The 27,758-nt window shown below is 32.8% G+C and overlaps 2 protein-coding genes across 4 annotated transcripts in view; one reads left to right on the forward strand and one right to left on the reverse strand.

Moving 5' to 3' along the window:
- The window catches only part of LOC101888446 (uncharacterized), a 33,609-nt gene extending 26,566 nt beyond the window's left edge, over positions 1-7,043 (forward strand). For all 3 annotated transcript variants that reach the window (XM_005189189.4, XM_020038815.2, XM_020038816.2), the window contains exons 3-7: positions 5,592-5,753; positions 5,950-6,108; positions 6,175-6,453; positions 6,578-6,677; positions 6,735-7,043. In XM_005189189.4, the coding sequence (XP_005189246.1) occupies positions 5,592-5,753; positions 5,950-6,108; positions 6,175-6,453; positions 6,578-6,677; positions 6,735-6,754 (720 nt within the window). In that variant the 3' untranslated portion in view covers positions 6,755-7,043. The remainder of the gene's footprint in view (positions 1-5,591; positions 5,754-5,949; positions 6,109-6,174; positions 6,454-6,577; positions 6,678-6,734) is intronic.
- Positions 7,044-8,357: 1,314 nt separating this feature from the next.
- LOC101888273 (lysophospholipid acyltransferase 7) lies at positions 8,358-12,834 on the reverse strand. The gene is made up of 6 exons (XM_005189188.4): positions 12,415-12,834; positions 12,213-12,339; positions 11,996-12,155; positions 9,548-9,699; positions 9,115-9,491; positions 8,358-8,987 (listed from the first exon to the last, which is right to left on the reverse strand). The coding sequence occupies exons 1-6, from the start codon at positions 12,624-12,626 to the stop codon at positions 8,606-8,608; spliced, it is 1,410 nt and encodes a 469-aa protein (XP_005189245.1). The 5' UTR covers positions 12,627-12,834; the 3' UTR covers positions 8,358-8,605.
- Positions 12,835-27,758: the final 14,924 nt, after the last annotated feature.

Raw genomic sequence — 27,758 nt, forward strand, 5'->3', positions numbered from 1 at the left:
ATTTTTAGTGTAAGCAGACTCACCTATATTCTAAGGCAAAAGTATGGGACGCAACCCACTGAGGGTATTCAAAACTACCATTAATTGGAGACGAAATAAAGCCTTCTTTATCTACATGCAAGCAAAAGCACAAATACTACCTCTGTCCCTCTACACCCAACATTTCAAAAAGTCCAAGTCTTGAACACGCAATATTAGCCAACTTTATTGTAAGTAGCGAGTAACGATAACCATCCTGTCACCTACAACATTCACGCCACTTTATTACACCCTACACCACACTGTAGTCAGGGTATTATGTATTAACGCATTTGTTTGTAACATAGAGGAGGAAGCGAGATATACGATGATCTGCATATAATCATATTCTGAGTCGATTTTTGCATGACCGTCCGTCCGCCTGCCCATGTAGTTTTGTAAACAAAGTACAGGTCGCATTTATTGCCTCATTGAAATTATATTTTGCACAAATTAATTGTTTGATCTAAGGATGAACCCTTTTGAAATTGGAGATAATCGGTGAAAATTTATATGCAGCTCCCATATAATATAAGTCCAAATAGAAATGGAATTTGGCATATACGACCAAATTGATTCTAGAAATAGGTTTGCCAAATTAGGTGGAAATCGGTTCAGATATTAGTTATATATTAATCTATTTTTTTTTATTTTTGTCCTCCACAGTCGTAATATGGACCCTGTCACAACTATATTCGGGGAAATATATCAAATATAGCTCAGAAATACATTTGCCAACTTTTATCGAGATCGGTTCAGATTTGGATATAGTTCATATATATTTTTACTCGATTTCTAGTTTATCATTCACCAAATGGTTAATAGAATCCCAAATTGAATAACTTTTGGAACATACGAATTTATACTGAAAGTAAGTGCTTCCGTCAAATTTAATAAAAAAAGATTCAGAGAGAATATCTCTCCCATATACAGGGTGAAATAAAAAAAATATATTTTTGCATTTTTTTTAATTTTATTGAATGAAAGAAAAAAATGTCGGAAATAGCATCAAATTTTAGAACAATTTTAGATTTGTTCAAATTGGTTACCTTTGTTACAAATTATGGTCTTCAAACGGCCAATGGAACCGTCACATGCTGCCCGAATGTTGCTTTGTGGAATTTTGGCCCATTCCTGGCGAAGCGCTTGCTTGAGATGATCGACACTTTCGTATACTCCAGACACAGTAGTCCAACGGATTGGTATCCGGAGATTTTGGTGGCCATTGTGGGCTGGAAATGAAGCGAGGAGCCGCATTTGGAACCATTCTTGAGTGGCTCGCGCTGAGTGCGATGGTGCTGAGTCCTGTTGGAATGTCCAAGTTCTGCGGCAAAATGTTTGCGCTTAAATACACCCTCCAGAATATTTTCGCGATAATATTCGGCATTTATTCCGTTGCCACGGTCGATTAATACGACCGGAGAGCGACCATCGGCTGTTATGGCGGCCCACACCATCACCATGGCCGCCGTTTGAGTCCTGGTGACCAACCGAAGGTGCACATTTTCAGCTTGTTTCATTTTGTTTGTTTACAAACTGCTGGACAACGATTTTTTTCTCATTGGAGAAAACCAACCAGTTCACCACTTTCGGCCAAGCGAAGCAATTTTTTAGCTCTTTGGACTTTATTTTCTTTCTGTTGCAGCGTAAGATATTGCACTTTTGTAATTTCAATGACTTTAGCCTGAGCTCGTTTTTCAATATTTGCTGAATGGAATACTGCGATATGTTCAGCTCAGGTGCCACTTTTCGACCACTATGGATATCTCTACGATAAGTAGTGTAGGGTATCATAAAGACGGCCCCACATGACTTTTAGCCTTTCTTTACTCGAAAGTTGAATTGGATATGTGTTTAATTTTTGGGCCAACTACCAACTAATTTGTCGACAAAGGCCAGTAAAGAGCTCTTTGATTTAATACACTGAAAAATTCTTTCAATCGCAAACAATTAAGAAATCCTGGCTCTCACAGAAAATACAAATCTTATTCCAATATGCTGTTTTGTATACAAAGAGTTTATTTTAATCAATGTAACTTCTCAAATATTTGTTGAGGTGATAAATCATGACGATAAAATTATAGTTGAGTGAATATTTCCAATATATTGTATTTTAAATATTATACAATTGAGAAAACTCTTCAAAATCACAATTTCAATAAATCAATGTTATGCATATGTGTGACCATTTTAGATGTAAAGGTTACTTTCAACACGTTTTAGTCATTATATTGATTTAGAAAATTTTAACCTTAAATTTTGGCTTTAAAAAACTTGAAGACGCTTTAAATCATTACAGCAATAATAAATTAAATTTGAATAAGCATTGGCATGTTCTTTATGACAGAAGTAATCAATCAAATAACGATGTTCGTCAGATATTAATTATGATAAATATGCAGGTTCTTTATTGAGTGGTTCCTTTGTTTCGGCAGGAAACAAAAATGTCGAAGTAGTTATATAGTAGGAATTTAAACTTTTATTGCAAACGGATAATTTAATAGTTTTTTTTTTTTTTTAATTGAATATGAACAGTACTTTCTATAAATAACTTAATCTATATAATTCAATCCACACCATAATTAGAACATCGTTCTTTTTCGCGTATCGACTATATTAAATTAAATGAACATTTTCTCAGTCACTAAATATAAAGACCCTATCTCTAATAATTAATTTACAAATTCACAACAAATTTAATAATCCCTCTGCGAAGCTGATATGATCCATTGAGTTGAAAATTTTTACTACGTCAGTAAACCACTATCAGATGTGAGAGTTAATTAGCAAAGCAAAAACAGCGTTCGTATGAAAAGTTCATTTGCCGCAACTTAATACGACCGCCTGTTTTTTGATCGGAACAAAATGCACAGACTCACTTTATGACAGCTATAAACAGGAGCGTACACAGAGATGCATTTCGAAGCCATTTCAAAGGGGGTCTACCCTGAAAGAAATTAAATTTTCCAGTTATAACTAAAAAAACCCAAAAGTTACCCACGCTGCGTGTTCCCCTGGCTTTGAATGAGATGTTATCCACTAGACGTTTATATTGATTGTTGTTATCAGAAATTAAACGGGGATTTTTCTTCGATTAGTTTGCTTTCGTTTTCATTACTTTGGATATTCAGCAGAGCTTTCACACAAGTAAATCATACCAACTATTCATTCATAGCGGATTAAATTTGATCTAATATATGAGAGCTTTATTTTAATATGAATCATATTCCACTAAATTTGTAGGAAGTATTTTTATGTTATTTCGTGAAGTGGTTTTTATAACTTCGAGATATCATAAATATAAAATCGGATAAAATATCAAAATGGGAGCTGTAACTATATCTACAATCGACTTGGGACAAACTTTGCATACGATATGTGTGATTCAAAATTTATATGGAAGCTATATTCAAATCTAACAACTCCAATATTGCTCCATCTCAATTGGACAAAAATTCTACCTCTATTTTGTTCACAAAAATACATGGACTGACGGATGTATGTATGGACAGGCATAAATCGACATAAAAGGTTATTTTTATTTAGATCATTAAAAGAAACTATTGATCTATGTTGTTTCCTTTTCTCTGTTACAAACAAATACACAACCCTACACTCCATTGTGGTTTATTGTAGAAATATGTATAACGAGTTTGACGTACATTTCATAATATATTTAATTATCAAACTCGCATGTGACGTCGATAGTGATTTTTAATTAATTTCGTAACTAAATCTAAATAAAATTACCTTTTCGTGTTACCAAAATAAGGCTAGCAGATCAAAACCTCTGTTTCCAAGCGCATTTTGCTAAACATTGTTTAAACTTATGGTAATATAAACTTGCTATCTATAAACATGTCAAGAATATGTTTAATTTTTTTCCATAATCGAACGAAAAACGCTTTTAGCTTACCTGCACATTGAAATTATACAATTACTACTGGGAACCGCAAATGCCAACATTCACATTAATTTTAATTCCTTAACTATCCTAGAGAGAGCTCACATTATTTTATATAGACCTTGTAGGAATTTTTCAAAAAATGGACCACAATAAGGTACAGCCCCAATAACAATTTCCTCCGTTTTCGGTTCTTAATAGTTAGGTTTTCTCTTCCCAAGAAATATTCAATATTATTCTCATAGTTTATGCATGTAATGTAATTCCCAATTTTAATTATAAGTTATTTAAAAAGATCAGAATCCTTTCAAGTTCAAAATAGCTGTTATTTTGTACTTCAGGTTAGCATATCCTCCAACATACACACACTCTTTGGTATCGTCTTACTTCGTGTTGCGTGCCTTCCTGTATTGAACAAATAAATCTATCTTGGTAGGTCATAAAAGAAATGGTATTTTTGTCATTCTTCTATAATGAAAACAGTTAGTCGACACGCTGTGTATTAAATTTCGGCTCAATCTGAAGGTTTATACAAAATAAGGGTTTGGTTTGGGTTCAAAATATTGGAGACACTTTACTCGAAGTCCTCTTTCGTAGTTTTCATCCGGAATACTAGAGATTTTTTTAATCATTTTTCTTAATAGAAGATTGTCATTTGAAATATATGAAATAACAACCCTATACGGATTAAGTTAGTTGTGTTTGTCAAACCATACTAGTTCTTCGACAATGTTGAAAATCAGGTTCCGCCATACAACATTTTCTCTTTAATCTAGTGCTTATTTCGTGAATAGTAACATTTACAATATGTCTGGTTCGAAAGATAATTAGATTTATCCTTCAGCTGAGCGAATACATAATACATTTTGCGACATTACTTTGAAAATCATGCTAATGTTGCAGAATGTGTGCGAAAATTGCATACCGAAGAAGCACCATCAAACTTCTATGTAAATAAGAACAATTGTCACATTTGGGTCAGCCGCAGAGCTGATGTCGTTTGGACGACTCGGAGCTGCAATTTGACACCATTGCATCATTATTTGTGAGGTACCCTACCAATTTGGTAGGATTCTGCATGGTCAGCTGACAGAGTCATTTAAATAAAATTGTTAAGCAGAAGGATTGTATTTTCAAATAAAAAATAATTTTGAGATAAAATTCAGAGGTTCTTTTTTTATGGCATTAGTTATTAAAATTAACAAATACATTAAAACCAACACACGATCCTTTTTAAATAGTTGCAGTTGCCTCAAATCATAGGCTATCCTAAAAATTCAGAAGTTCTTTTTTATGGCATTAGTTATTAAAATTAACAAATGCATTAAAACCAACACACGTTCCTTTTTAAATAGTTGCAGTTGCCTCAAATCATAGGCTATCCGGTTTTGTCTAATCTTAAAAAGAAACCAATCTAAGCATAGTTAACTAAAAATTATGAAGTATATAAATGTCTGCAATGCTAGCAAACTTTTCAACTGATATGTTGGTAAAGAATAATATGATCATTAAAGATATTAAACATAAGGCAAATGCCAATATTTAGTTATTTGTCTTTTTTATGTCAGCTATCAGCCAATATTCTGCAATGCAAGTTTCAACCATAGTCGCATTGAAAAATAATTCATCTATGATATGTTTAATGAAATCTATTTTATTTTTATTTCAGACTCCATGTTGCAATAAATTTTACAAATGTCGTTTTTGCCACGACGAAAATGAATCTCATCATTTCGATCGAAAAACTCTCACAGAACTGATATGCACTGAATGCAATACCCGACAAAAGGTTCAAGATCGCTGTCAAAATTGTGGAATACTTTTTGGAAAAGTAAGTTGACCGCCATGCACATTTGTATATGTACATTTAGAAATCTAGTTTAATTATCTCTTCATCGCATAATCTGAAATCAGAAAAATATATTGTCACTAGTAAAGGCGTATATATATTAATACTTTGCATATAATAATACATATTTGCAATTTATCCGTAAAATTATTAATATCAATTTCTTTTTTACACATAGTATACCTGTCTGATATGTAATTTATTTGATGATTCCGATAAACAACAATACCACTGCAGGCAGTGTGGTATTTGTCGCATAGGTGGTCGAGATAATTTTTTCCACTGTGAAGTCTGCGATATGTGTTTGCCCATACAACTTAAGATTGCAGGTCATAGGGTATGCAAATTATTTCATGTACTCAGTTATATAAGAACAGATTCTAATGAACTTATACTTTTGTAGTGTGTGGAGAATATATCACGATCCCATTGTCCAGTCTGCTTGGGGGACATACATACCTCACGCATTCCATGTCACATTCCTGACTGCGGCCATTTACTGCATAAATTATGTTTTGACCAACTATTAGCCTCTGGCCATTATACATGTCCAACGTGTCAGACGTCGCTAATTGACATGACAGCATTGTGGGAATATTTAGATGCTCAGGCGGAGTTGATGCCAGTACCAAAAAAATATGAAAATCAAAAAATACACATATTCTGCAATGACTGCCATAAGGTAAGCCATCTGGAAATTCTGTATTTTAGTGGAAAAAGTACTTAGTAACAGAAAAAATTAAACAAGTTTTAAATATTATTTGTAAATGTAAATCCATTAACATTCTGTTTTTATTTTTTCATAGACTTCGAAGACAAAATTTCATTACATTGGCTTAAAATGTGTACATTGTGGGGCATATAATACCACCCAGAATGTTAAAAGACGCATGTCTTTGGTAACAGGTAACAATTGAATTTCTGACACCAAAACCATTTTACATGTTTTTCTTCTTTACACAGATGAACCCACATCAGCATGACATTTGCTAAACTTCTTCTCACTTAAATTATAAAGGAGATCTATGACATTTTCAATGCACTTTTTGTTCGTTTGTTTGTCATGGAGGGACTTAAACTTTTTGCATGCACCTTACAAGTGCTATTTGTGCAGATGACTTTAAAAGGCTTGCCATTTTATGATGGAATTATTATCTTTATCTTGCTATAGAATTTAATTTGTATTCATTTTCATGTTATTCTTTCCCCTTTTTATATTTGCATTTATATTTAATTAAAACAATAAACAAAATAATTCGAGCTGGTATCGAATATTTATAGATTTTTTCTATAAAAATGTAATAAGTGTGTTCAAATGCAACACAAGAAAATAACTAACAAAAAGTATTTAATGACATACTGATGACAGACTCACAATTTTATGAATTTTTCTTAATTTAACTTCATAAGCCTTATAATAAATTTACGATAGCAAATATTAATATTATTGTAGTTGCAATTTATTTTATTTTTAGTGTAGTTTAGTGTCTCTCTCTTTATTTCATTTTACCAATTTATATTTACAACTCTCAAAGTATTCTTTATTCTATAAAAGTATTTTTCGCAATAAAAATAAAAACCATAATTGGAAATAAAAACAAAACTAATTACATTTTTTAATTGCAATCAATAAACAGGACGAGAAGCAACAAATTAGTTGTTGGAAGACATTTTCACATTGAAGTGAAAAGTATGGTGCATTAAATACGTGAATCAGGTATATGGTGGAAACCATTTTGGATCCTGTTGACATAAGTCAAATTTTTATATCTCATTATTAAAATTATGATTGAATAATGTGAGTATAATTTCACATGTACCCAAGTATTCAGAATCAGCATTAAGTCTTTATTATTGTAATTTTCTATATATCTATATTTGCACATATAGTATATACAATCAATAGTTCATATTTTATAAAGAAAAGTACAATAAAAAGAATGACTTAAGATGATTCCGAATTAGCCATTTTTTTAAATGAAGATAATGAAGGGGTAATGGGGTACTACATTAATTAATTGGTTCAAATTTATAAAAAGGGAAATAGTATTGTTCCCCAGTTTGTATGTCTTGAAAAATAATTAAGTTATTGTAAGGTAATATAAAGTAATATAACCATTTTTTGTTTTTGCAACCCCATCCCAGCTATTTGTCACATTTATTGCATTTGCGTTTTATGTATTCCACATCACACAAATGCCGATATTAACAAAGTTTTCACTAATGAATAATTGGGAAGAGTTTGATTGGAACTCAATAAGACCAATCCGTAAAATATATTTTTTTTTAAGTCTCATACAATATTTAGAAAAAAAATTTGTACGAAGACATACGTTCAAAAAGAGTAACATAATACGAGATTGAATAAATTCTAATTAAATAAATAAAATCGAAAATCGGGAAGATGGGACAATGTAGTAACGTTTTCGTTAAATATTTATTTCACTTAACTTGTTGTCGCAATGATGTATAAAAATTACATAGAAAAAAATGCATGCTTTTTTCTATGTATATAAAAACAGTTTGTGCTGCAAAATCAATTATCATAATTAAAACTTTTGCTAGCGCTACTAAAATAGCATTAAATTATATTTTATAAATTTGGTTTGGCTTTTATTTAAAACTATCCCCCACATTCTAATATCAAGATAAAATCTAACTACTATGTCCAACGGCGGACTGTGCTTTCGACTACTACACATTTTTTAAAAATAATTTTTTTTAATTATGTTTCAATGTGTTGTGTTACTAAGAAAATGGAGAAACAATAATATAGAGTTTCCATTTGTTCTCGGTATCCCAATCTTACATGCTATTTATTGGGATTTCTTATCTTAATCTGCGGGTTCGGCTTTGCTTTCTTCAAGGCGTTTTCTACGTTTCTCTTCAGCTTTCTTTTGTTTTGTCCAAATTGTACCAACGACCAAAAGTACTAACCAAGCAACATAACATGTATGATAAACTGAACTATAGAATCGCCAAATCTTTTCAAATGTCACAAGTAAGAAGGCGGTACCCATATAACCGCCACTGAAGAATTTAAAGAACCAGAAGAGAAAGTCGAGTATTCTGCGTTTAGTGCCGGTAGCATCTTTGCGTATCAATTTATCCCAAATATCTTCATTGTGTACATAGAAAGGAGCTCCCATCAGACAAAAATAGTGACCAGGCCGGAAACCATGCCAATACGCAGAGACCAATAATGTGACTACAGTTCTGAAATGAATCAAAGTCAATATGAATTTTAATTAACTAGAAGAATTGGTTACAAAGTATGTTATTGGAGTAGGTCTTTGACATCGGCTGCGTAAATTATATCAGAATGTAGTTCTTAATATCTTACCTATATTTTTTGCTTGGAAACAGTTTATATACATTAACCGCCAACCAATATTGTACACAAATATTCCAGTGTTTCATAGTTTCACGGAACATTGGACTCTTTTCTACATCCATTACGTTGGTGTTTACAATAGCAGTGAATGTATATTCGCCTTTATATGTATCGGGATTAAAATGTTTATATGGTTTACGTGGACCACCGCCATTGACCACATCAGCTTCAACAGGATATGCACCGAATCCTGCCATTGTGCAAACGCACTCACTCAATGTTAGGCCGGTGTATATACGCATACGGAATATTATAAATGTTGGCCAAACATACATGAGGCGATAAAAGTAGGAGCGTTCATTGTAAAATTCATCGGTCAAGGCATACTATAAATAAAATGCTTGATTAGCGTTTACAATTTTCTTATTTTGTTCAAAATTACCTCTAAAGGCCAAATTGAATTGCCCAAGAGATACAGACTGCAGTAAAAGCCGGCATACTTTAGGCGATCCAAAGTTGTTTTCCAAGTGGGAGCGTGGACGGAGAATGGAGTTTCAAAATAATCACGATAAGTCCGATAACGGTAATATGGACCTGAAAATTTAAAATTATATATATATATATATTGTTTATCAAAAATGTTCCTGTATATTTGCGTATACCGTGTCTGTTTTGTAATTCATGCGTTTTTCTCCAGAAATGTTAATTATATGTTATATTGAGGTGAGGTATGAGGTGTTACAAACGGAATGGCATATTTAATATAACCTCCTTTCCATTGTGGAGAGTATAAACATTAAAAACAACGAAATGGGTTACTGAATAAAATGCTTTCGTAAATTAAAGGAAGTGTGTTTATGGTCGTAGTTATTGGAAGTAAATTTGGTAAGTTAAAAATATTGGGGGAAGTGCATTTTTTATTACTACTACATTAAACCAAAATTAACAAAATAATGTTTATGTTCCGACATATCAAAGATTTTGGGAAGGAGACGAAAGCTCAAAATTGTTTATGACAACAAAATTCAAAACACTTAAACTTATGTTTTTTTTTTAACGAATTTCAAGTTGATACGATTAATGAAGCTTATTTAAAAGCAAAGCAATTGATCAAATTAAATGTGTATTTCATAACATATGTTGCAGAATTTGTGTATGGAGTAGCTCATTTATGTATTAAGTATTGGCAAATTATTCGATAAACCAAAATCCACAAAATAAATCTAATTCCATCTAATTACTAAATTTGCAGCGAAATACATAATTGCGATTTGAAATTCAAAGAAAATAGTGTAAAAACTATTAGGTTTAATATTCAATTGTTGTCAAAAATAAATAGGGACTTGATTGAGTGTTTGAAAATTCTTACTGGAAAAATATTATCAATGTGGAAAATTCAGTATCTTCAACTGAATAAAAATCCGCTGTTTTGTGGCCAATATGGAATGTCGGCCAATCATTTAATTTGTTTAATAACGATTCAGATGATAAACAATCAATGTTAAATTATATCATCAAGTAACAATATTTTTATAGTAAAAATATCTAATTTGATTCGATTTTTTCAACAATTTAAAAGTGTAACGCACACATTTGTTATTTAACTGAATGATGTTTAAAAACTTAATGCAATACTTGTATATGATTGGAAATTCTGGAATGTTGTATGGTAATTACAAGAAACAGTGGATCGATTTTTATATTTTCATTAGATCTACTTTTGATAGAAATATTGAAATAAACGATGTTTGGAGAGAACTGTTGACTATTTGTGCATGTATAAGGGTTATAAGCAATTGATTGATTTTAGGAAGCAATAAGAAAAATGGTTCGATGTATCGCATCTCCTCACTAGATCTATTAGGTTGTACTAATTTTGAAGAGAATCTGATGATCATTTTCCTCGTTGTGAGGTAGGTACCTGTAGGAGGATTCGTTCTTCCTATCAGATCTGGGGTTGCCAGAAATATTTTATAAAAAAATGATCATTTAAAATTGTGATACCTGAAGAATTGACCGATAAATCCATCTTCACACTTGATCTTCTACTAGTGGAAATACTAGGACATACCAAGTTTGAAAATAATCATATTTTCATTCCACTTTTATGAATGTCATCATCAGCCGATATGGGGGAGGTACCAGAAGGAGCTATCCGTTCTATCAGTTCTATACACCCTATTTTGAGTTGGTAGAAAGATCGGGATGCGCGAATTTTTTAGACGATGGGACTCTTATTTCACATTTTATAAGAGGTATATTATTATTATTATTATTCAAAATGTAGATATATGATTATTCAAAATGTAAATGATTTAAATTTAAGAATGTTTTAAGTTCACAAAAATGGTCGATTTCATACACTTAATATTATCTCTGCCTTGTCCTAAAATATAGCCCCATTCAGATTGAATGCAAAATCAGGAAGAAACTCTGTTTTTGGTCATTTTCACTCCCAAAACATATTATATTTTTATAAAAAAAATTAAAATAAATACTAATTTTATTGCATTTTCTGTTAAAAGTTTTAAGATAACAAGAACCCAACTTGAGAGTAGTTTTTCGTTAATCTGCACTACATTGGCCATCCTTTATTGGAAAGATTAAATACACACTCTAAGTGTGCTTATGTCTATGACAACAGGTGGTAGGCGATTGATTGGCACCAAAGTAATATAGAACTTGGGAATTACGACTAACCGTTTTTATCAGTTCACACAGATTATGGGTAGACAGCGATAAATATTAATTGTTTTAAAGTGTTTTTGCACCAGGTTCTACCTTTGATATTTATATTCATGAAACCTAATATTCATAGCTTATCTTTTGTCTATTTTTTTGTCGTTGATAGCAACACCGTTTAGTAAGATGCATGTATGTATACACTCACCCGTCAAAATACCGATATAGTTAAAGGAGTAATGGAGAATTTCAACGATATTAACAGACTGAATAATTGAATCGTACTCTGAAATTTCTACATCTTCATTCTTTTCGCGTTCTTTAAGTTTCTTCCAGGAGGCAGTTTTTTCAAAACCTATACCAGCAATCTGAAATTTTGTCGATGAGTAGATAAGCGACTTCAATATTGTACACAAATCTCTTACTTTTAAGGTCATTATCATTTGAATCATATTAATGTGTCCCGGAGGATCTGGAAGACCAAACATACTAGCCAAACGGAAGAACGCCAAGTATCCAAACATGACAGTAAAGGCTGCTAAATGGCATTTACTGCAACGAAGGTGATTTGATTTTAATATTACAAATATGTCAAGATCCAACTTTGCACTTTGTTTCAATACATACCTCGGATGTACGTATATTACAGCAGCTGCACCCAACAAGGCCGACACGAAACAATGAAAAGAATTCCATCCTGACACAATAAAGACCATCAATATGCCCAATGCTGTGCTAATATACTTCTTTTGGGTTTTATCAGGGACTTTTCGCACATAGTTGCCTGCTCCAATACAGGCCAGGAGGCATACTACATAAATAACGTCGTCGATATTCATTTTCTTGTTGTATATCTGTGTATGCCAATATGATACCGGTCGATTTAAAGTTATTTATTCATAATATCGCCAATCAAGTTTGAGTTGTTTTCTTTTGTATTGAATGGCGTTTATAATGCCAATGCAAAAAATATCAGAAACAGAGAGTGGCGAATGTAAAAAGAGGCAAGATAAAAAACTCGTCATGCGCCCTATGTTACGAATGGGAAGAGGAAACAACGGTGGTTATGTGTTAGGGATGTATAGTCGGATTATCGATTCAATAATTCATGAACATAAAACGATTTTTTAACATAATACATAGAGAGACCCATGGTAGAAAAATACAGGTAGATGCATCAACGCTTGGGAGCATTGATATGTCAAACATTATTTAATTTATTTTCAAATATAAGTAGATTTTTATATGTTTTCTAATACGACGTCATTCGGATGTTATTATAATAAGGCTTTTTCAACAATTTTTACAAATTAAAATAACTTTTCATTCAACATTTTCAATTCCAAAATTGGTTTGACAGTTCATTGTCCCAGCAGCTGCGTCGATGCGTCTACCTATATTCTTCTACCATGGAGAGACCCTGTTAGAATTAAGAAGGTAAAGTCATGCAATAATATAATTACAATCGTTGTGTTCCAGAACCTGCAAATTAGTACTAATTAACACTAATTCTGCTACAACGCGTTCCCGTACTCCAAAAACTAGCAAAACTTGCAGCTCTCTCGAGAAAAAAAATGGCGCTGAGTGGTGCACATTTCTGCTTGTTTTACCTACATGAATTTGGCCGAGCAGAAATGTGCATATTGTTAATTTGACATTTAATTGGCAGGGCTAACAAGGTTAAAAAATGTATACATTTCAATAAAGAAAATGATCAACTTGAAAACTAAAGGAAAAACTAATATTTGTCGCGCAAAAAAAAGAGAAAATATGGAGCAACTGATGAAGAGGACTGGCTGAATGAGGAATCAGATTATTAATTATTATTATAAATTATTAATTTTAACTTATCGTCTTCAATACTCATTTCTTAAATGTTGGCGCTCTTTTCAGTAAGGTTTCACCAGTCCGATTTAGGCTGTGTACTTTTGGAATTTTGAATTTTGACATTTTATCGCATTTCTGCTAATTTTTCGTTCCCTTATTTTTTGAGCAAACCTAAATGAGAATGACATTTCGAACTGTTCTCTCTTCTGCTAGTTTTACTACTAAAAAAGTACTGGAACACAACTAATTTCTTTCAAAATTGTCCATTGACTTTCAAAATTGTCCATTTCATTGTAATACTGTTGTCATTTACGTTTGAGAAAAAAATAACACATATTTCAGTTTAAAAATATGAGAAAGTTTTCTCTGCATCTTTAGAGTTTTCTTTGCAATAAAAGTGATGCGGGCCGCAATGAATCTTTTTGTATTGTTTCGACATCCGACCTATTGTGGGGGTAGTATCGGAAGAAGTGAGCCGATATATTCCATCTTCACATTAAATCTTGTGTTGTTGAACTATTAGGTTGATTTAATTTGAAAATAATCGGATTTTCCGGAGCGTCTGTAGTGTGAGGATGGTGTGCCAGAAGGAGTGATTCCATTCCATCTATTCTTTATACCAGATATTGTGTTGGAAGAAATATTTCGATTTGCCACATCTAAAGATAATGGTACTCTTTTTCATTTAACAACAGATCTTATTATTCAAAATTCTGGCTCTTTGTGGGGAGGTACTTGAAGGAGTGATCCGATATATCCTATCATCTCACCCAATCATGTGTTTGTAGAGTTATTTCGATGTGGAGAGTTTGAAAAGAATTTGTTTTTTATTTCGCATTTTGCGAGTGTTATAATTATTCCAAGTTTTGACGCTTTGTGGGGGAGATACCAAAAGAATGAAACAATCTTTAGACTAGATCTTTTTTTTTTGTAGAAATATTGGGTCTGCCATTGGGTCTTACATATTTTGAAGGTTTTCGCTGTGGTTTCCTTTTGATTCGTTTCCACTGCACTATATTCGCTCCATTATATTATATTCGCAAGAATGTAAAACTTTTTACTACGATAACCGATTTTCCCTTTATGGTAACGAAAAAATTGCAAACTAGAAGATTCTGTGTGAAGTTATTCTATGTTCTCATTGCAATATCAAACATGTTGTTCGCTCCCAGAAATATGTACACCAATAAAATTTTAAAACTAGTAGATTCTTGCAGGTACTGGAACGGAGCAAATAAATGAAGACATTTTTGTTTTTTTCTCCAAAGATTTATTTTATCTTTCATTTAACAATGTTCTTTTATGTTTTCGACTTTTTGTATATATGTTAAAATTTTACATACATTTTTGTAATTTTCTGTTTCTAACTTCGGTTTTAGAGTCAATAAATTTTGGTCTATACAAAATTTTTGAAAATATTGCCTCTTTTGTTTACAGTTTTCTGTCGAAATTCCAACTAGTGGGCAAAAAGTGTACCTCAAAAGTGAGCCGATATATTCCATCTTCACATTAAATCTTGTGTTGTTGAACTATTAGGTTGATTTAATTTGAAAATAATCGGATTTTCCGGAGCGTCTGTAGTGTGAGGATGGTGTGCCAGAAGGAGTGATTCCATTCCATCTATTCTTTATACCAGATATTGTGTTGGAAGAAATATTTCGATTTGCCACATCTAAAGATAATGGTACTCTTTTTCATTTAACAACAGATCTTATTATTCAAAATTCTGGCTCTTTGTGGGGAGGTACTTGAAGGAGTGATCCGATATATCCTATCATCTCACCCAATCATGTGTTTGTAGAGTTATTTCGATGTGGAGAGTTTGAAAAGAATTTGTTTTTTATTTCGCATTTTGCGAGTGTTATAATTATTCCAAGTTTTGACGCTTTGTGGGGGAGATACCAAAAGAATGAAACAATCTTTAGACTAGATCTTTTTTTTTTGTAGAAATATTGGGTCTGCCATTGGGTCTTACATATTTTGAAGGTTTTCGCTGTGGTTTCCTTTTGATTCGTTTCCACTGCACTATATTCGCTCCATTATATTATATTCGCAAGAATGTAAAACTTTTTACTACGATAACCGATTTTCCCTTTATGGTAACGAAAAAATTGCAAACTAGAAGATTCTGTGTGAAGTTATTCTATGTTCTCATTGCAATATCAAACATGTTGTTCGCTCCCAGAAATATGTACACCAATAAAATTTTAAAACTAGTAGATTCTTGCAGGTACTGGAACGGAGCAAATAAATGAAGACATTTTTGTTTTTTTCTCCAAAGATTTATTTTATCTTTCATTTAACAATGTTCTTTTATGTTTTCGACTTTTTGTATATATGTTAAAATTTTACATACATTTTTGTAATTTTCTGTTTCTAACTTCGGTTTTAGAGTCAATAAATTTTGGTCTATACAAAATTTTTGAAAATATTGCCTCTTTTGTTTACAGTTTTCTGTCGAAATTCCAACTAGTGGGCAAAAAGTGTACCTCAAATGAGGGAGACAAAAAAAATTTACTTTCATACGCCATTCAACATTTTATTTTTTGTTCGTTTAGAAAATTTTATGTGGGAATTAAGCAATTAATAGTCGAATAACGAGTAGAGAGCGAATCAAGTGCCATGTGAACTAAGCATTAGGAAAGACGCTCACTTTCGATAACAACGACTTATCGAAATTCACAGGGTGACACAGAACCTGTTTTTCTACGTAGATGATGAAAACAAAAACTAAAATAATTATTAAATAAAGTTATGAATAAATAACTTAATAGGAATCTATATCTATATATATAATAGAAAGTTGTGTTAGTTAATACTCTTATAACTCAAGAACTGCTGGTCTGATTTTAACGATTCAGAAAAATTCAAAATTGTCTCTTAGTAGAAAAGGATAAAATGCAATCGCGTACAAATGTGGAATTTGGACATTTTCATTTTTACTTTTGAAATGTAGAATAGTTATGTTTTATATTGCATGATATTATTCAATTTTGACTTATTACATTCCAATGTACATTAGTAGTGTTTTTCTGTTTTTTTTTTTGAATTCTAATATGAAAATTTGGGAGTATAAAGCGATAACGGACAAAAATTTAATTTAAATTTTTTAAGTATTTATTGGATAAGTGGGACTATACGAATAATATTACTTCAGAAGACGATAATAGCATGTTTCCATTGTAAACCGAACAACGTTGTTCGCTCTCAGAGTTAGGTACACGAATTAACCACTTCATATGGCACGATTCGTAATTCATAGTAAAATAATTCCTTTTTTAAAAAATTATGTTTGTTGAAATTAATAGGAATTTATACGAAAATACATGAAATTATCACTAATATGAATAGAAGAAAATACTATCATTCTTCCAAAGAATAATTATATCATTAATTTTACAATTTTCATTCACGTTTTCAACTTTTTGTGTAAATGTTGACATTTTGAACATATTTTAGTATTTTTTTCTATTTTTAAATTCTGCTGGAGAGACACCTGTCAAACATTTTTTCTGCCGATACAAACATTTTGAAAATATTGCCTCTTTTGTTTCCAGTTTTCTGTGGAAATTTCAACTCGTGGACAAAATGCGTACCTCGGATGAGAAAGAAAACAAAATTTACTTTCGTAAGAATGTACATACGCTATTCAACATTGTAGTTTTTTTTTTATATTTTAAAATCCCTAAGCGCGTTGGGAACTAAAAGGGAGGGAAAGGGGAGGGGATAATTGGCGAACTCAACATTGTAGTTTTCATTCATAATTTTCAGTCTTCCCAAAAATTTTCAAAATGTTATTAAATTTTTCTAGTTTTAATTTTTAATTTATTTTTTCGATAAATGCTCTCATTTGTTAGAGATGGGACATATTTTTTCGTTGTTCTGAGAGTGATTTGATTTGAACAATGTACAAACATGAGTGTTTGCTCAGGAAATTTTGTGTGAAGAATTAAGTAGTTATACCCTACACCACATAGTGGTAAGGGTATTATGTCTTTGTGCATTTGTTTGTAACATGGAGAAGGAAACGAGATAGACCCATAGTTACTTTTGAGAACCTTCATAGAATTACTTTCTGAGTCGATTTATGCATGTCAGTCCGTCTGTCCGTCCGTCCGTCCGTCCGTCTGTCCATGTATTCTTGTGAACAAAATGCAGGTCGCATTTATTATCCGATTGAGATGAAATTTTCCAAACAATACTTTTTTGGCCCAAGGACGAACCCTATTGAAATTGGTGAGAATCGGATCAAATTTAGATATAGCTCCCATATATATCATATATATATCTTCATCCGATTTCGGGTTAAATGTGCGCCAAATGTCCACTATCAGTCCAAATCACCTGAATTTTGGCACACCCAACCGAGTTCGGCCTAGAAGCAAGTATATCAAATTTGGAGAAAATCGGTTCAGATATAGCTATAGCTCCCATATATATCTTTCATCCGATTTAATCTTTAAGCCCCTCACATTCTTACTATGCAATCCACAACCGTGATATTTGGTACCAGGTATTAGATGGAGCACAGAAATAGCTGTTTTAAATTTTATCGAAATCGGTTCAGATTTGGATATAGCTCCCATATATATCTTCATCCGATTTCGGGTTAAATGTGCACCAAATGTCCACTATCAGTCCAAATCACCTGAATTTTGGCACACCCAACCGAGTTCGGTCTAGAAGCAAGTATATCAAATTTGGAGAAAATCGGTTCAGATATAGCTATAGCTCCCATATATATCTTTCATCCGATTTGATTTTAAGCCCCTCACATTCTTACTATGCACTCCACAACCGTGATATTTGGTACCAGGTATTAGATGGAGCACAGAAATAGCTGTTTTAAATTTTATCGAAATCGGTTCAGATTTGGATATAGCTCCCATATATCTTCATCCGATTTCGGGTTAAATGTGCACCAAATGTCCACTATCAGTCCAAATCACCTGAATTTTGGCACACCCAACCGAGTTCGGCCTAGAAGCAAGTATATCAAATTTGGAGAAAATCGGTTCAGATATAGCTATAGCTCCCATATATATCTTTCATCCGATTTGATCTTTAAGCCCCTCACATTCTTACTATGCAATCCACAACCGTGATATTTGGTACCAGGTATTAGATGGAGCACAGAAATAGCTGTTTTAAATTTTATCGAAATCGGTTCAGATTTGGATATAGCTCCCATATATATCTTCATCCGATTTCGGGTTAAATGTGCACCAAATGTCCACTATCAGTCCAAATCACCTGAATTTTGGCACACCCAACCGAGTTCGGCCTAGAAGCAAGTATATCAAATTTGGAGAAAATCGGTTCAGATATAGCTATAGCTCCCATATATATCTTTCATCCGATTTGATCTTTAAGCCCCTCACATTCGTAATATGCACTCCACAAGAATGATATTTGGTACCAGATATAAGATACAGCCTAGAAATAGCTGTTTGTAATTTTATCGAAATCGGTTCAGATTTGGATATAGCTCCCATATATATCTTCATCCGATTTCGGGTTAATTGTGCACCAAATGGCCGATATAAGTCCAAATGGAGTGAATTTTAGTACATCGGACCAAATTCAGCCTAGAAGCATGTATATAAAATTTAGTGAAAATCGGTTCAGATATAGATATAGCAACCATATATATGTTTCATCCGATTTAGTGTTTTAGTCCCATACATTCGTGATATTCACTCCACTACCGTGATATTTGGTACTAGGTATTAGATGGAGCACAGGAATAGCTGTTTTAAATTTTATCGAAATCGGTTTAGATTTGGATATAGCTCCCATATATATCTTCATTTCGGGTTAAATGTGCACTAAATGGTCAATATCAGCCCAAATCACCTGAATTTTCGTACATAAGACCGAATTCAGTCTAGAAGCTAATACGTAAAATTTGAGAAACCCGGTTCAGAGATAGCTATAGTTCGTAAAATGCACGATAGAATTAGATAGATTTTTATTTTGTACCAAATATCATAGAGCTCTGAAATGCCCTGTATAAACCTTTTTACGAGAGCTCTACTAAATATGCATAGTGGTGTAGGGTATCATATAGTCGGCCCCGCCCGACTTTTGAGCTTTCCTTACTGGTTTTTTCATAGTTAAGGGTCAAACAACGAATAGCGAGCGAATCAAATGCAGTGGAAACGCCACATAAGCTATGAACAAAAACAGTCGATATTTTACCACGTACGAACGGTTTCTTAAATTGGATAAACTTAATATAATTGACTCGATTTCTTGAGAACTCAAATTGCAGGCGGGTTGCATTGAAGTGTAGTGCCGAAACTGAATAAATGATGTTGAAATAATTTTACGCGGTCAACCCAAAGTTAAAGAATAATTACTTTTTTAAAATCGCTAAAAAATCAAAAATAAAAAAATCTTTTAACCATATTAAAGAAAGTTATGTTAGTTACGCTTATAACTCAAGAACGGCTTGACGGATTTTGACAATTCATAAAATTTTCGAATGGTATCGTGGCAAAAAATCAAGTGAAAATATGCCAATAGCAAGTAAAAAAGGAGTAAGTTCGGCCGGGCCGAACTTTGGAACGAATTAGAAAATTTTCAAAAAATAAAATCCATTTAAAGGAAAATAGTAGAACGAATTGGTCATTTAGTAAGAAAAGGATTTCTATTCTTCCAGAAACTCAAACTGCAACTCATTCAGTCGGAAATTTTGGCAGAATAATGAAAAAATTACGAATATTAGAAAGTAACACGGGACCGAACCATAGTTTAACCGTCATTGAATTATACAATGATGAAGAATATAGAGTTTATGGACTCTCCAACGCGCAATTTAAATGACAGAAAACTTAATTCCATTCTTACGGTAATCGCTGTAAAAAAGTAATTACCTTTGACTATTCTGAAATCATTCTATCCTCTACTACTACTATGAAGTAGACAAGAATAAGGGAAATTTAAAAATGGAAATCTCAATTTCCACTGCATATCAAAAAACAAAAAAGAAATATTTACATCAACAAGTAAATATTTCCTAATTTTTTGATCAATATTTCCTCGGCCTTTAACCGCGTTGACGCTTAGAAGTTTTAGGCGGAAAGTGTAAAAAGATGAAATATTCAACACAAAATATTCGTATGTGCTACAAGTGACAATTATTTGTTTGCTCTTTGTATACCCTCCACCATACCATGGAGGGTATATTAACTTTGTCATTCCGTTTGTAACTCCTCGAAATACTCATGTCAGACCCAACAAAGTATATATATTCTTGATCAGCGTAAAATTCTAAGTCAATTTATCGGTGTCCGTCTGTCTGTCTGTCTGTCCGTCTGTCTGTCTGTCTGTTGTAATCACGCTATCTTTCGAATGAATTGAGATAGATGACTAAAATTTTGCACACATGTTTATTTTTCCAGTAGGCAGGTTAAGTTCGTAAATGGGACATGTAGGTCCACGTTTTCATATAGACCCCATATAACGGTACCTCCCTATATTCGGTATTTTTACGATTTTAGCGACATTATTCACCGGAATTGTTTCAAATTTGGTATTTGAAGTTCGAAATGGATAGTACACCCTAAGATAGAAAATTGTTTGTGCAAGTCCATGTCTTCGTATAGCCCCCATATAACGGTACCTCCCGATATTCGGTATTTTGATGATTTTAGCGACCTTTTTCCCGGAAGTAATTTAAAATTTAGTATTTGAAGTTCAAAATGGATACTACACCCTAAGACAGAAAATTGTCTGTGCAGGTCCACGTCTTCGTATAGCCCCCATATACGGGACCTCCCTATATTCAGTACTTTCATGATTTTAGCGACATTATTCACGGATATTATATACGGAATTGTTTCAAAATTGGTATTTGAAGTTCGTTATGGGAACTACAGTCTGTGACAGAAAACTGTCTGTGCGGGTCCAGGTCTTCGTATAGGCCCCATATATCAGTACCTCCCTATATTCGGTATTTTGACGATTTTAGGTACAATACCCACCGAAATTGTTTGAGATGTGGTATTTAAAGTTCGTAATGGAAGCTACAGCCTGTGACAGAAAATTGTCTATGCTGGTCCAGGTCTTCGTACAGCTCCAATTCAACGGCACCTCCTTATATACGATATTTTGATGATTTTAGCTACATTATTCACCGTTTATTTCAAGTTTCAAATTTGAATATGGTAATGGCTTTTGACAAACAATGCCTATGTATGTCCACGTCGTATAGACCCCAATATAACGGCTATATTCGGTATTTTTAAAATTTTAACAGAAATTTTTAAGGATTTTATTTTTTGAAAATTTCCAAATTCGTTGCAAATGGTGGAGGGTATTAAAAGTTCGGCCAGGACGAACTGCTCTTTAACTTGTTGCTGTTAATGTAACATGTTTCTTATCCAAGTCAAAATCTCCATTTACACTTAATTTTTGGGGGAAATTGTCAAAGGCAGAATTATTCCAGATAAAAAAAACCGTTAAAAATTCTGTTAAAATCTTAAAAATACTGAATGTAGCCGTATATTAGGGTCTATACGAGGACATGGACTTGCATAGGCAACTTTTGTCATTAGCTATTAAAATATTCACAAGCGAACAAATCTGTTTATAATGTAGCTAAAATCATCAAACTTCCGAATATTGGGAGGTACCATGGGAGTTATAAAACCCCAATATAACGGCTATATTCGGTATTTTTAAAATTTTAACGGAATTTTTTAAGGATTTTATTTTTTGAAAATTTCCAAATTCGTTGCAAATGGTGGAGGGTATTAAAAGTTCGGCCCGGCCGAACTTACTGCTCTTTAACTTGTTACTGTTAATGTAACATGTTTCTTATCCAAGTCAAAATCTCCATTTACACTTAATTTTTGGGGAAAATTGTCAAAGGCAGAATTATTCCAGATAAAAAAAAAAACCGTTAAAAATTCTGTTAAAATCTTAAAAATACTGAATGTAGCCGTATATTAGGGTCTATACGAGGACATGGACTTGCATAGGCAACTTTTGTCATTAGCTATTAAAATATTCACAAGCGAACAAATCTGTTTATAATGTAGCTAAAATCATCAAACTTCCGAATATTGGGAGGTACCATGGGAGTTATAAAACGTGGACCTGCACAGACAATTTTCTGTCATAGGCTGTAGTATCCATTACCAACTTCAAATATTAAATTTGAAAAAATTTCTGGTAAATAATACCGCTAAGATCATGAAACTACCGAATATGGGGAGGTACCGTTTTATGGGGGCTATAAGAAGACGTGGACCTACATGGTCCATTTTCTGTATTAGACTGTAGTATTCATTACGAACCTCAAATGCCAAATAACAATTCCCACAAATAATGTCGCTAAAATCATCAAAATACCGAATATCGGGAGGTACCGTTATATGTGATCTAAACAAAGGCGTTGATCTGCACTAACAATTTTCTGGCATAGGCTGTAGTATTTATTACGAACTTCAAATACCAAATTTGAAACAATTCCGGTAAATAATGTCGCTAAAATCATCAAAATGCCAAATATCGGGAGGTACCGTTATATGATAGCTATACAAAGGCGTGGATCTGCACTAACAATTTTCTGTCATTGGCTGTAGTATTCATTACGAACTTCAAATGCGAAATTTTAAACAATTCCGACAAATAATGTCGCTAAAATCATCAAAATACCGAATATCGGGAGGTACCGTTATATGTGAGCTACACAAAGGCGTTCATCTGCACTAACAATTTTCTGTCATAGGCTGTAGTATTCATTACGAACTTCAAATACCAAATTTGAAACAATTCCGGTAAATAATGTCGCTAAAATCATCAAAATGCCAAATATCGGGAGGTACCGTTATATGGGGGCTATACGAAGACTTAGATTTGACCAGACAATTTTCTGTCTTAGGCTGAAGTATCCATTGCTAACTTCAAATATCAAATTTGAAACAATTCCGGTGAATAATGTCGCTAATATCATTAATATACCGAATATCGGGGGCTACCGATATATGGGGGCATCGGACATCGCTAAATCGACATAGAATTTTATGCTGGTCTAAAATGATTATTTCGATGAGTTACAAACGGAATGACGAACTTAATATACCCTCCATACTATGTATGGTGGAGGGTATAACAAACATATATTTATATATATATGTATATATACTAGCTGCCCCGGTCCGCGATGCCGTCCCGTTTTTTCGTCTTTAATATATATTTTTTAAAGCATAATAAATCACAGATCTGACTTTTGTAAGCGGCACAATTTTCATTTCATTTCTGCATAAAATATGAATATTCATTGTAAAAATTATAATAGGCTTTAATTTGAGCGTAAAAAAATTATATGATATAGAACATATATAATAGTCCCATATGAAAACTCAGCTCAATTTTTGGTATTGTAAAGAGCTTAGCAACATTTTACATTCAAATGAACTATTATTTGAAATTTTTATTCCCAACGTTTCGAATACCGTTAGCCATTATCGAAAGATGGGAATTATTTTTTTTGTTGTCATTTAAATTGGTCGTTGGAGACCCCATAAATTCCATATTTTTCATCATAGTACAATTCAATGACGATTAAACAAATGCTCGGACCCTTGTTACTTTCTAATATTCGTTCGAATGAGTCCCAGTTTGACATTTCGAAGTTCAGTTCATGTATACGTAAATCCCAAATCTACGTTCCCAACCATTATTCTCTTGGGGGTTACAATTTCAATAGAATACAAAATTTTATTTTCTGACCACATATTGGTTGGGAAAGTGGGGGTACACTAATGTGGGGCTTATACTTAAATAAATGCCTATTTGGACAATTATTATGTATCTCTACCCCAGGGTAGCCTAAACACAATTTTTTTTGTCAAATCAATTGGTGAATGTGGTCAAGACCAAGATGGGTCATATTCCGCAAAATTGAAAATTTTATACAAAGAGGTTTTCTACCCCCTTAGAAACCAAGATGCCAAATACGGTCCAAAAATGAAAAAGAAGTGTCCAAGACCACGACCACGAAAAAAGGTTAAATAAGATGATGGTTATATCAAAACGTGATAATTTTTTGCAAGGATGGTTTCTTTAAAATGTAAAATATACTTGAAATCGGGTTGTACCCATTTCCCGTCACCTTGAAAATTAAGGAAGAATTTCTGGATGGATAAAAATCCTTTTCTTACTAAATGTCCAATTCGTTCTACTCTTTTGCGCCCTTTATATTCGGTATTTCACTGATAGATTGATCTCAATAAATTTTGCATTTTGAGGATTATTGTCATATGAAAGAAGTAGGTCCACGTTTTGAAATGACCCCATAACGATTTGTCGGCCATTTTTGTTTAAATGTGTTCGCATCTTCGAGCTGAAGACCGATGTAGGTCCTGGAGTTGGAAGCTAGACGTCAATTTTAGACATGAAAGATAGGCATTTGATATCGTATTGAGCTCCCATTTCAATTTTGATATTATTTATTTAGAATTCAAAACAATAAATAATGTACATTTCAATATAGTATGTCAAATTGAAAAAAAAAAACACACCAAAAAGATTTTTTTCATTCACATTTTTATTGGCATATTTTCACGCGATTGCCATTCCGAAATTGTATGAATTATTAATATGATAACCCTAATTGAACGAAAATCGTACATTAAATAAAATTAAAAAAAAAAAACAATTGAAAAAAGAAAAAAATCTTCGCCTTGTTTGCTGATATTTTACAACAAATGGTTAAAGGTCCTTACGAAGTTTGTCAATAGAATCTACTATTATTTTGAAATCAGATTTCATTGAAAATTTGTTCTCGACTTTTCCCCGATTATAGAAATTTTGGGCTTAAGTTGAGTTTAGGGGCTATGCTCGGATTGACCTGAAATTTTTACCACGTGTAGATCTTTTTAACCTGATTACGGCAACGTAATTTTTTGTGGGGGAAATATCCGGTTACCCGGTTATTCGGACTTGGACTTGAAATGTACAAAATGGGTATCATTTGAAGGCTTATGGAAATACCTTTCTAAAAAGTGGCTAAACGATTGGTTGGTTTCAATCGGTTCCGGAGTAATACGAAAAATTAGTATTTTTGTACTATGGATCGCGTAGCCGGTGCTGGACATTTCCTAGAGGAGAAAATCTCAAGCCCCGGCCAAAGGCCGGCTACCTTCCAAAAAATACAATGTTTAGAAAAATTATGGATCGCGTAGCCGGTGTTGGACATTCCCTAGAGGAGAAAATCTCAAGCCCCGCCCGAAGGCCGGCTACTTTCAAATGCTTAGATACATATTAGTGGAGAAAATCTCAATTTTATAATTTACATCACATATATCTTTGGAACTATAAGAGATATAGTTCCAAGAATATAGGCCATAATGTAGCATGTAGATCTTTATACACCATAATGGGTCTATTTTCAAGTTTATAGGTGTTTTTCAAAAAGTACTAGTATAAAAATACCAATTTTCTTGCATTACCCCGGAACCGGTTCCAATAAACCTAACCTACCATGTTGGATAGGCAATTCCATAAGCTTTCAAATGATATCCATTTTGTACATAACGGTTTTGTAGAACCGGATAAAAATTTAATTTTGTATTCGAACTTTTGGGTCAAATAACCGGGTATCCGGGTATTCCCCCACGAAAAAATTACTTTCCCTTAATCAGGTTAAAAACACCCACCTGCGGTAAAATTTTCAAAATGATCCGAGCATAGCTCCTAAACTTAACTTGCTCCTGATATCATTCGTAGAGTTCTACTTACCCACTAAATGCATAATATCTACAAATAACAGTTTTGACCGTTGTCGATTTATACTACCCAAAAATGACTACACATCATATTAGAATTCAAAAATAAACCAGTAAAGAAAGTCCTAAAGTCGGGCGGGGCCGACTTTATGATACCCTACACCACTTTGCTAATTTAGTAGAGCTCCACGTAACAATTAAAAATTTTTATGGGAGAATTCAATCATACACGCTATGATTCTAATTTAAAGTTCAAAGGACCAAATATGCCGAAACATTTGTATCTTTTAAATTCGGACTTGTATTGCCCATTTGGTGCAAAATTAATTTAAAATCAGGTAAATATATATATGGGAGCTATATCCAAATATGAACCGATCTCGAAAAAATTTTGCAAATATATTTCTGAGCTGTATATGATATATTTCCTGAAATATCGTTGTTACGGAGTGTATATTACGGCTGTGGGTAACAAATACTAGAAATCGGATGAACAATATATATGGGAGCTATAGCTATATCTTAACCGATCTTCACCAAATTTTATATACTAGCTTCTGGACTCAATTCGGTAATTTCATCCCATTTGGGAAAATGTTAGACGTTTGGTGCACAATAAAATGTAAATCGGACGAAGTTATATATGGGAGCTATATCCAAATCTGAACCGATCTCGATAAAATTTAGCGAAGGTATTTCTGAGCTGTATTTGATATATTTCCCCAAATATTGTTGTTACAGAGTGCATATTATGGCTGCGGAGGACAAAAATAACAAACCGGATGAAACATATATATGGGAGCTATAGCTATATCTGAACCGATTTTGATCAAATTTGGCATACTTATTTTCAGGCCTAATTTGGTTGTATGTTCAAAATTCCATACTATTCGGGCTGATATTACACGTTTGGTGCACAATAAAAGGCAAATCGGACGAAGATATATATGGAAGCTATATCTAAATTTTTACCAATTATCTCCAATTTCAATAGGGTTCGTCCTTGGGCCAAACAAATGATTTGTGCAAAATTTCATTTCAATTGGATAATAAATGCGACCTGCATTTTGTTCACAAGAATACATGGACAGACGGACTGACATGCATAAATCAACTCAGAAAGTGATTCTATGGTAACTATGGGTCTATCTCGCTTCCTTTTCCATGTTACAAACAAATGCACAAAGACATAATACCCTTACCACTATGTGGTGTAGTGTATAAAAACACTACAAATGTACATTCGAAAACAGTAAATTAAAATGGAAAAAATCATGCAAAATATAACATTACTATTGTAAATTTCAAAAGTCAAAATGAAGATGTTCAAACGCTATCGTTTTTATGCGAGTTTTTTGGTTTTTATCCTTTTCTGCCAGAGACAATTCCGAATTTGTCTGAATC

This window comes from Musca domestica, unplaced genomic scaffold, assembly GCF_030504385.1.
Source record: "Musca domestica strain aabys unplaced genomic scaffold, Musca_domestica.polishedcontigs.V.1.1 5, whole genome shotgun sequence".
Lineage (NCBI taxonomy): Eukaryota > Metazoa > Arthropoda > Insecta > Diptera > Muscidae > Musca > Musca domestica.

Coding starts and splice junctions, on each gene's coding strand:
- LOC101888273 (XM_005189188.4), bottom strand. CDS start 12,626: ATGAATATCGACGACGTTATTTATGTAGTATGCCTCCTGGCCTGTATT. Junction 12,340..12,414: donor GTAATATACGTACATCCGAG/GTATGTATTGAA, acceptor CCTTCGTTGCAG/TAAATGCCATTTAGCAGCCT. Junction 9,700..11,995: donor CTATATCGGTATTTTGACGG/GTGAGTGTATAC, acceptor TTAAATTTTCAG/GTCCATATTACCGTTATCGG.